Source organism: Opisthorchis viverrini, assembly GCF_000715545.1.
Source record: "Opisthorchis viverrini unplaced genomic scaffold opera_v5_215, whole genome shotgun sequence".
In the NCBI taxonomy this organism is placed as follows: Eukaryota; Metazoa; Platyhelminthes; class Trematoda; order Opisthorchiida; family Opisthorchiidae; genus Opisthorchis; species Opisthorchis viverrini.
In genome coordinates, this window is record NW_008751868.1 from 117449 (window position 1) to 127566 (window position 10118).

General features: G+C 41.1%; 2 protein-coding genes across 2 annotated transcripts in view; one reads left to right on the top strand and one right to left on the bottom strand.

Moving 5' to 3' along the window:
* T265_08311 (hypothetical protein) overlaps nucleotides 1–10118 on the bottom strand; it is a gene marked incomplete at both ends in the record, with an annotated part of 60121 nt that overhangs the window by 14357 nt on the left and 35646 nt on the right. The gene's annotated exons all lie outside the window — the stretch shown is intronic.
* Nucleotides 1–10118, top strand: part of T265_08312 (hypothetical protein) — a gene marked incomplete at both ends in the record, with an annotated part of 13495 nt that overhangs the window by 2362 nt on the left and 1015 nt on the right. Inside the window, 2 exons of the mRNA XM_009174078.1 lie at nucleotides 6099–6282; nucleotides 9483–9599. Of these exons, the coding sequence (XP_009172342.1) occupies nucleotides 6099–6282; nucleotides 9483–9599 (301 nt within the window). The remainder of the gene's footprint in view (nucleotides 1–6098; nucleotides 6283–9482; nucleotides 9600–10118) is intronic.

Here is a 10118-nt window from a genome sequence, read left to right on the forward strand (position 1 = left end):
AGATTTCCTGTTGCAATTATTCTTACAGATAGACGCAAGGGAATGTGACTCCCACATCACAAATATTGTGGATAGGTGCAGAGCGTCGAAAATCAAAATAATGACAACCTCCGGGTCCATCTCCAACCGAGGCGAAAAATTAAAACTCAATACGACAGGGGTGAAAAGTTCTGCTGTTAAACTGGCAGTTCATTAAGTGCAATCTTTAAGGATGAAGCAACTTAACGAAATACGTTTCGGCATAATGTGTCAAGTTGACCAGCCTAAATGTATTATGAAAGACTAGTACAAAGTCTGAAACGTATTTGAATTAATTATGTGCTCAATTGTGCAATTGACTTGTTCACCATATGGCTGATATTGGTCTTTATAACGACGATAAGGTGCAAATGAAGGTCAGCAAAAAATAATGTTATCTCGAAGGTGGATTTTCTGTTCTTAGTCACAGCATGAAGTGACAATCAGCGCCCACCTTTAATGCCGTTCTAACGATGCTTCATGCACCGCCTTGCTGTACGGGTAAGTTCAACCACAACCTTCAACTTGTGTCAGAAATGGCTGTTGGTTGGGTAAATCGCTCCAAGAACTTCGGATATTGCAGAACAAGCCTTCTGGTTGACTGGAGTCTCCGTCATCATATGCAATACAAGACATTAACACAAAACTGAGAAAACCTGCTTTCAGAAATTTATGTAATCCTCGTAAATCACTCCGTCGAAATTTTTAGAATTTAGAGAGCTAAAATACTGCCATTTTATTTGATGCACCCTGTTAGTCAGCTGGCAATAGCAAACCTACATTCCTTCATCCAACCTCGGGCTAAGAAATAAAAAGCGCATAATGTTTGTCGTAAGAAAAGTTTAAAACTCTACTAATTGCATCAAAAGTACCAAATTAAAGGATATATACAGCAGTTTAGCAGACTTGGATTGGTTCGCTGGTAGGGTAAAATGGACATCAATCATAATTTACTGTAAGTGTATTAGAAGAAATAGTGCTTTCGTATCCACCGGAAGCATGTCACTTTCAAATATTCCGATGGACTTTCCGTTATTGGGAAGGTGAAAACTTGACAAAAGATCCCCTTTGATTTAGGTATCTCTCCATAATTTCACCGTTATATTTGGTTCAGGAGGAATCGTTCAGTTCAATTCTGTTGTGCTTCGAGCAATGTTCAACTTTCACACAACTAGGTTGGTTGGCTGGTAACGAAGAATGAAACGGCTATACCATTCGTACATAAATGTGCAGATGAACCGAGTCTAGAGATGACTATATCAAATAGTAGGCGCCTTGGTAGCTCTTGATGGAGGCCTTTGTCACGTTAAACGGAACAGCACGCATACACACCGAATTCCAAAGCACTCCGCACTACAAGAACATTTTATTAACAAGCACGCATTGATGAAACTTTGGTCAATGGATGATCAATACGTATCAACAAGTGCAAAATGAAGACCGAGCTTGTCGCAGTCAATTCTCCATTGTCAAGAAAATAGGTCCATCTAACCAAAAAGTCAAATTTTATGTATGCTAATAAATTGTATAAACGAGATAAGAACCAGTCGCCTAGGTTTCCCCGGTTTAGTCAAGGATAATATTGGTATAACAATAACATTGTATAATATTATTATACATATTATATATTTATATACTATATTGAAATATTATATTTTCGGCTGGATTAGAGTGATACACCCGGGTTTCATGATTCACTCACGCAGTGAACCAAAGTTGAAGACTAGGCGGCACTATGAAAACGAATTGCCTACAATATTAGATGATCTTAAATAACCAAAAATAACCCAGAATTACTGGAGGAAATGTTCAAGTGATACACAAAGTGTACCCACGGTGCAACTCATCCTCTTACGCTGGTCAGAGGATTTCTATCAAGTAGGTTTCAGTTCAAATGAATTATTTTTCAAAGCGTTAGAGAACTAACAGTGCACTTAATTCAGGATACTAGAAGAAAGCAAACGGAAGACCAAGAGTTATTTCATTATTTGAGCTAGTTAAGAGTGAATCAGCGTCACGTCGTATGTATCAGTCATCAAAATTTTAAGAATAGTATACATAAGCAATAAATATACCTCAAATAGAAACTCTCCTCCCGAGAAAAGCATGATTTGTCGATCCCTTGAACAGTACTTGGGGACTGATGGTCCAAATTAACAAAAACTGCGATGGTGTTTGGTAAGCTTTTACCCATATGATGGAACACTAACCCTAGATTTTACAGCAGCTTATCTCTGATTACCAACGATGCTGTCAAGATTTTGTGGTAAGCCCTCACGTATTAAACCACACGATGAATGTTAGCTTTTGTGACTTTCCTTCAAGTCAGCTTGCAGCTGACAGGCATATCAGTGCGGAATTAAATCTTTTGTTGAACAAGAAGGAACCTGAAAATCGAAGAATTTCACGAGTTCGAAACAACGGAAATCAGTCGCACCGTGTGACAATATTTAGAAATTTCACGCAGTTGTCTAGGAAGTTGCGAAGCAAGATTGCATTGCCTCTGATGGGAACGGTACTAAAGTGTGAAATTTGTCCCCAAGCGTTCAAGTCTATTACCATCTTGTTAATCTGTGTAGACCCGCGGACTGTCGGACGTCTGAATAGTTTGAACGGAATAATGAGTGGGATAATCATTTTGTCTAGCAAAAACTCCAGTTCGTTACAATGGCAATCAAGCGGATCCACAAAGCGTGCCACAAAAACAGTGCAGGCATTTTCAGTCAAACTCACCTTACCTACATGATAGGATCTTCGTTGTTTTGTTATCAATGCAACCTGATAAACCCATTTCTTTGGCAAAGTTCTGTTCATTCGATCATATGAAGGCTACCAAGGGAGTGCGGTTGATCTCTGTTTGTCAAGTTTTCTACCCTCCCTGAGCAGCCCTTCGGCCTCTACTACTAAGAGAAAAATGCTACATCTCACTGCCTTATAGCTTTGACCTAGAGAAAGAGCAAGTGACTTCAAAGAGTGAACTTGAAATTTGAAAAGTCCTGTTTAGCACAATTCAATAGGGGATGACCCACCGACTGAAAAAGCGAATGGTTCTGGGGATTTTGACTTAAATACATATGGCTTATTACATGATGAACGAGAGGAAATCCGCACTTATTTTATTTAAAAGTTGTCACAGAAATAACTGCGAAACCACTAATGCTGTGACCTCAGATGGCAACCACTAGGGTAGCTACAGGATTTGTCGGCTGCAATACATGGTGATACAGTAAAATGGTTGGCCTAAAAAAGAACAGTTGTGAAAAGGTCTGCTTATCTCATATAAGTGCTCTTCTCACAGCCGGGACAAATCTGCCGTGATATAATGAATGGCTTATACATATACGAAGATTGTTCGCACCACAAAAAGTGTGTGGTGACTGAACCTTCTTGGGCACTCTCAAGGTGTGGCCATGAGTACCCGAGATCTCACAATCTCCACATCCACCAAATAGTAACATGAGGAAAATAGGACATTTCTTCAACCTCTGTTAAACACCATACTGGATAAGCTCTTTGGAGAAACTATGAAAGTCACATGTAGACATCATCTAGTGTATTTGCTCTGCGTAAAAAACTAGCTTGCTTTATAAATAGCACTCCTCGAAAAATTCCCCCAAACAAAGTCCAGATGACTCCTGTAGTTTTCTATTAACTATCTGCAATGGGCGTCAAACATTGGCCAACGAAGCATACTAGACACAGTAGCTGCTGATAGAAAGTTGCTACCCGGGTCAGATTCAACGTGCTTGATCGAACCCTTTACAGCGAATCATGCATAATCGTTATTCAATTCAAATTGCCCTCTTACCCGCACACATTCGTCCAGAAGCACGGAATGCATCTAAATGGAAGTGCTTCACTCAGTAGGATGCTATCTTGAAGCATAAAAGACTACCTTGTGGGCGCTCAATATCGATTAGATAACCTTCCATACGGTGCTTGCTTGGACCCATGTTAGTGTTGTTTATTTATCGGGTGTCTTGGTATAAGCCTATTAAGAGCACCGACCACCGTACGTGACCCCGAGCAACAAAGTATCATCAACAAGATGACCACTTGCAATCTGTCATATTTATCCGAACCAAAGTCACACAAATGAGAGTGTCCTGCGACTCAATCCGGTCATTTCACAGTAAACTTGCTTGTTTTGCTCGAAAAGAGGCATTTATAGATTGCCTACAAGTACCACGTGGATGCAGGAAACTGGAGAGTGTTATGCAACATTTTTGGCCTAGACGATGTCATTTAATAATTAAGGTCGATATTTAAGGTTCCCATAGAATGCAAAACCTGTTTAACAACATTCTGAGTTTGAATTTCGTGCATGCAATTACAGCAGAAGATCTAGTGCATTCCGTGAATGAATTTTTGTCCCATACTTTGTGGAAGGAAACAGTTCCTCTGTGTTAAGAAATTTGACTTACTACTTTCTTTTCTATTTGTAAAGGTTATGAACTGCGCGGCAGATTAGGCTACAAATCACACTGCGTTTTCAATACTTCCTTGATAGATTCCCACTATTTACGTAGCAAGATTAAATGAGCAAATATCTTTGTTCAGCATTCCCGACAAATTTTTGAGGGGAACATTTACCTAGATAATAGATACTAATTATTATAGGTGTAATCTGAAATCACAACTGCTCAGAGGATATACTAAAGAGAATAATTTCGATATGGATATTTTGAAAAAAGGGCTTGTTCATGATAGAAAAGGTGAGTTAGTGAAACAAGTTTCACGAATTATTCGTCCAGAAAATTTTCCTATGTATAGATATGCACAAACGTTGTACAAGTGGACGTTCAGGAAATAAAATTCCAGAAAAGGCAACAATTGTTTCGGGAAATTGGGGCATTTAATGACACTGGTAGCCCGACTACAAACGGGATCCCCTACGCTATAGGCCACTCTCCATTTTGATGACCCATAACGTATTTTTTCAGAAACAGAAATAGAACTCTATGTAGGACAAAAACTGATGACTCAACTATAACATATTGGTTGCCGGCAACCGTAGGATACCTGGTGGCGACAAGTGCAATATTTAATTGATGTTATCACCGCACAAAAAAAAAACAAAAGTAATTGAGTGAATGCGTCGTTCGAAACCACATACAAACATCATGTTATTGCTTGCATTTAGTAACAGTTTTCCTTGTTGGGTGTTTGGAGCGAGTGTGAAAACCATTAGCGCAAGGCGTTGCCATTGGATTCCACCTCGGAGTTAAACTGTGAACACCTTGCTCTATCGAAGTATGTCTCACATGTTTTAGCAAAAACCACGGAACACAGGTGAAAATTAATTTAGATGCCGGTTTGGCTTCTAGATTTCCTCGTACTTGGTTAAGAATAATCCTCCCAGTTTTTGTTTTTGATACTCAAGTTTCCGTAATCTATAAAAAAAATAAAGCATTTTCTTTGGCATTTTATTTTTCTTCATGCATTCTCTTAGTCCAAACTGTGATGCAAGAATAATATCATTACTTCGTTTGACTTGTCTCTGTGGAATAGTGAGATGTTTTAGGCAATAGTGAGCTGTACCCTATAATGGAGACTAGTGTAACCTTGAAGAATGAAAAAGCTCTACTAGTGATGAAAGTCCTTTGGGTTTTCTTCGCGCTTGACTGCAATTTTCGACCCAATCTGAAGCCAGGTGGTGCGTGAGTTTTTCAAACCGTCTACTTCGCGCCCGTTTTTCAAACAAGTCAGGTATCTAGGATGCGCAGTTTTGTTTAATTGTTCCTTCATGTTAAATCAACTGCGGTTGAATGCCATTCAGCACATTACCTCATGATTCAGCAGTCACTAGCTTGGGGCAACCATCGACCTTACTCTCCTAAGTGGATCACAGATTGCTGGTTAACTACAAACGACAATTACGGGCGCCGATTAAAGGGCCCTTTCTCTGTGGCAGCTTGGCAAGTAACAGTTTGAGCGAAGCTTGCAAACCCACATCAGTTTCATATAGAATGCATACCTCTTTGAATAAGGCCTTGACGTTTTGAAGTTATGAAGTGTCTGCTATCTATATGAAAGTTTAAACGTACCAGTATTACTAAGAAACTGTTGTCTTATTCCAGGAATCATAGCCGCCACGAAACGCGGCTTACGTTACCTTTTGGATGCAGAAGAATGTGGCAAGACAGGAAACTTTGTGGTTGTTGTTGTCGGTGGAGCGCCAGAAGCACTCGAGGCGAAACCTGGTCAATACAGACTAGTCATTCGCCAGCGATATGGATTCTTCAAACTAGCCATTCAGACAGGGTAAGTGTCTGAAGAATTGTTTAAAACATCAAAGTTTATCAGGTATCGCACTTAGTTTGTCGGAAATCTGAACATAGATAAATAAGCCAACAGAATGGTGTAGACGCGCCCTTCCCCCGATTCGAGAATGCCACTCAAGGCGCCTGCCAACACCGGGTTGCGATAAACGGGTTGTGTAAATGGATACCGGTGATAACTTTTCGCGTCTAAATCCTGCTGATTGATGTACGACATTACTAGGCTTTATTCGCACTGTGAACCTTACAGTATTCAAAAAACTAGCGGATATACATTAGACCGTAATGTGTTTAGGCCAAATTTCACGAGAAAACATGCGCTTGAATTTGGGACCGTCACAGTAGACAAGTTGGAGGATCAGCTGGGTTAATGCTGTTACACTTTAAAGTTCTTGTTAAAGTGATCCGCAATCACGGATTCGGTTTGTAGCAGCTTCCGAAATTTCAAAATTTATGAGGTAAACTTAATTAGCTAAGCCATTAGGAAGGAAATCGTCACAAGTCTGGTACTGTGGAAAACAAACACACTAGGGTGTCCATCAGATTACGAAGTAAGTCCGACGAAATGGAACGGCAGGACGAATAAACTATCCAAGATTCTAAATGTCAAAGCGATGAAATCCAATTTAGAAAGGTACAGGGAACAACACATCAAATGGATTTTGCACAAAAAATACCGGGGCGCAAAGAATAAGAGGAAATGCATCTTAGTTTAACAAAGACAACGTGCAAGTGCTCAAACTATGAACGACGCAGAGTCCTTGTGACACCTAATTTATGGAAATGCTTATGGTCTGGTTTGCCGCTGGAGAGCTTTATAAGGAACTTGGACGTTCCTGCAAGCAGATATAGAATAAAGTGCTAAGAAACTTTAATACATTTGAAACAATTCATCAGTTAGCCTGTAAGTTAAGTAAATGAAGCTAATCAAAAGACAGAGAAAACGCTGTTTGGCAAACTACTGACAACCATTAGCAATTTGGTGGATGTACTTTCAAACTATTGGCGAGATAGTCTCAATATAGAAACAGGAAAGAAAGATTTTTCGCACGGAAGCAATTTAGCATTTACTGGAAGCAGAAATGCTTTCTGGCCGCATGCCATCCGGAAAATATTTGCAGACTAACGATATTACTGTCGTTACTCCCCGCAGTAACCGAGTGAAAAGCGCCTTACCAAAAGTTTTTGTACAGCTGTACGCAGTAGCAATATGGAACCAAAATTTTTCATAAGACTTGCTGTAAGGTATACGTGGGTTTTCTCCCGTCATCGAGTGTGAAACGGAAATGAGAGCGAAGGAATATAATAAGGTCGGAAAATCCGAAAATCGGATCAACCGTCTCCAAAAGAAGACTTAGGGGCATGATTGCATGTAAAATGAACATACATCAATTAGCAGCCAAGTAAATTACAAAGTTCTTGTATTGATCTCCATTCGAACGTTGCAGTCACTGGTTTGCTGCGATTATAGCAGGTCTGCTGTTCGACCAACTGCTTATCTTGAGGTCCGAAGTTTCGACAGAAGATACTAATTTTTGTAACCGCGTGATATGAGCCCTTTTTGGACGGGATACTTGTTATGTAAGAGGGTGAGTGCTTCACATTCCAAGGCGAAGGCGCTACCTAATCTCATGGAAAAATGACGGCGTGGTTTAATTTGTGCTACGTGGTGGTGCAAGCATAGTATGTCTGGCCTTCGCACGGTATTTGCCCGAATGTTGTAATAATTACACACTATTATAAATATCTGATTTTAAGACAGATCTTACATTAAACAACTATCTACAACGGAATTGGAGTCAATATAGTGTGTATTATGAACACTGGGCTTCAGTGGAATGTACAGTTTCTCATGCGTCCGTTTTTCAAGTGATTTTTCAAAGCCAGCCATGTGACCCACACTGCTGGGCGATTCGATTCACCAATGTCATAGAGTAAGCCTCGTTACAGAGTCATCAGCTGTGTAGCAAAAGTAATTAGTTGATCCAAGTCCTCGTGTCCTTGCACTAAACTCCCCGCTTTGAGCTAAGATTGGGCGCAACTTACGATAGCCTGAAAAAAATTATAGATATAGGAGTTTTAGGTGTGCCTAGCATCTGGCGTGTCGAATCTACCAGAGCAAACTAGAGCTCCGAACTAAGTGAAGTTCGTTTCCTCTTTCACAGTCAGTATACCATCAACAGGATATTCTGTTGGCGCTAATATCCGCTAAAATTGAAAACCCAGAATTCCCAGATTATACAGCCCGCAGTTCACGAAATGTCAGTTTTAGCGTTCATAAGTACGCTATCTAAAATGTTTCGTTATGCTGCATGATACGACAGACTTAAACATGTAAACGGTGCCCAACACCTCCATCGTACACAGATGTAAACGAAACCCAACAAGCGAAAAACTTCCACATGCACAAGATCATACGGCAAATCTGGACAATAATCTGACAAAAATACAACATAGTGAAGGGACTCTGTTTTCTCAGAATTCAACAAGCAGAAAATATCCCAGATATGGATTCACCATGAAGTCTATCATCAATCCATTTCTCCTCTGACGTATGACGACGTACATTCGCGAGGAGAATTTGATTGTTTGATGACAAGTTGGAAGTATAATTTGAGTTCATTTTAATGACTTTCTTGTGGATATCAGCTGTAATTCCTCCTCGTACATGAGCACCGCATATTCTTAGAAGATGAAACGCCGTTTTCGGACTTCGTGGTTAGATGCAATGAATTTTATGTCACTGGCTGTTTCTTACATCAGTTGATTTCTTAATAGGATAAGTTCTCCCGAACATTTTACCAACATATGCTAAATATGTTTCTACCACTAGAGAACTGTAACATTAACACAGAAGCAAGTAGGTCAGATCCGCCATGCAAATCTGCTTCATCCGACCTAAGGTGTTTCCCCCAGGCGACCAGCATGGCTAAATATGTTCTACCACTAGAGAACTGTAACATTAACACAGAAGCAAGTAGGTCAGATCCGCCATGCAAATCTGCTTCATCCGACCTAAGGGGTTTCCCCCAGGCGACCAGCATGTCCTTATTTATGGAAGCAGCGATGCCGCCTTCCCCCGAGGAGGGACGGGTTAAAAAAGGTCGGCCACAAAAACCGCACACTCCGATCGCCCAACGGTTGACCGTGACCAATATCCAATACGGTCGCAATACTTTTAAGCCAAAGAGCCCGGTGCTGCTCAAAAGGCACCTGCTGTGCGCAGCCGCATCAGGAATGGTACAGTAATGCCTTATTCCCTGCGCCCTCGGGTTGGGCCAACACCCTGCAGCCGAGCAGGTCAGACTGTTGAGTCATCGGCTCCGGGCAGGGTGCCCGAACAAAATCCTACATTCTCCCACTGCCATGTGGGTCAGGTTTTGAGTCGAAGGCTCAAGGTGGGGCACCTCAACCAAACCCCCTTCCTCGGCCTGGGCAACCGGGAAGTATAGATTGTCCGCGCAGTTCAGCGTCCAGCGATATCCCTTCCCAACCCCTTCCCACTGCACAAGCAAACGTTGCTGAGCCATCTGACTGTCAGCCATCTGACCGAAGGGCCTTAGGCTCCCCGCTGCTCACAAACATTTAACAAAATAACAACTTTCTAAATCCACGAGATCCTATCCACATAGGAGATCTAAACGCCCGTACTCCATGTCAAATTGGCAGACAGACAATGCTTCCTTAAACCTTGTACTCCCTTAAAATTGATGTACGCTGTGTCTCCAAAACACGCATACAGGACCCGAGCGTGGTTCTGCATCTCAGCACGCCAAGGATGAACTCAGCTCTTTCACATTTCTCCCTCCGTGTGTCTGG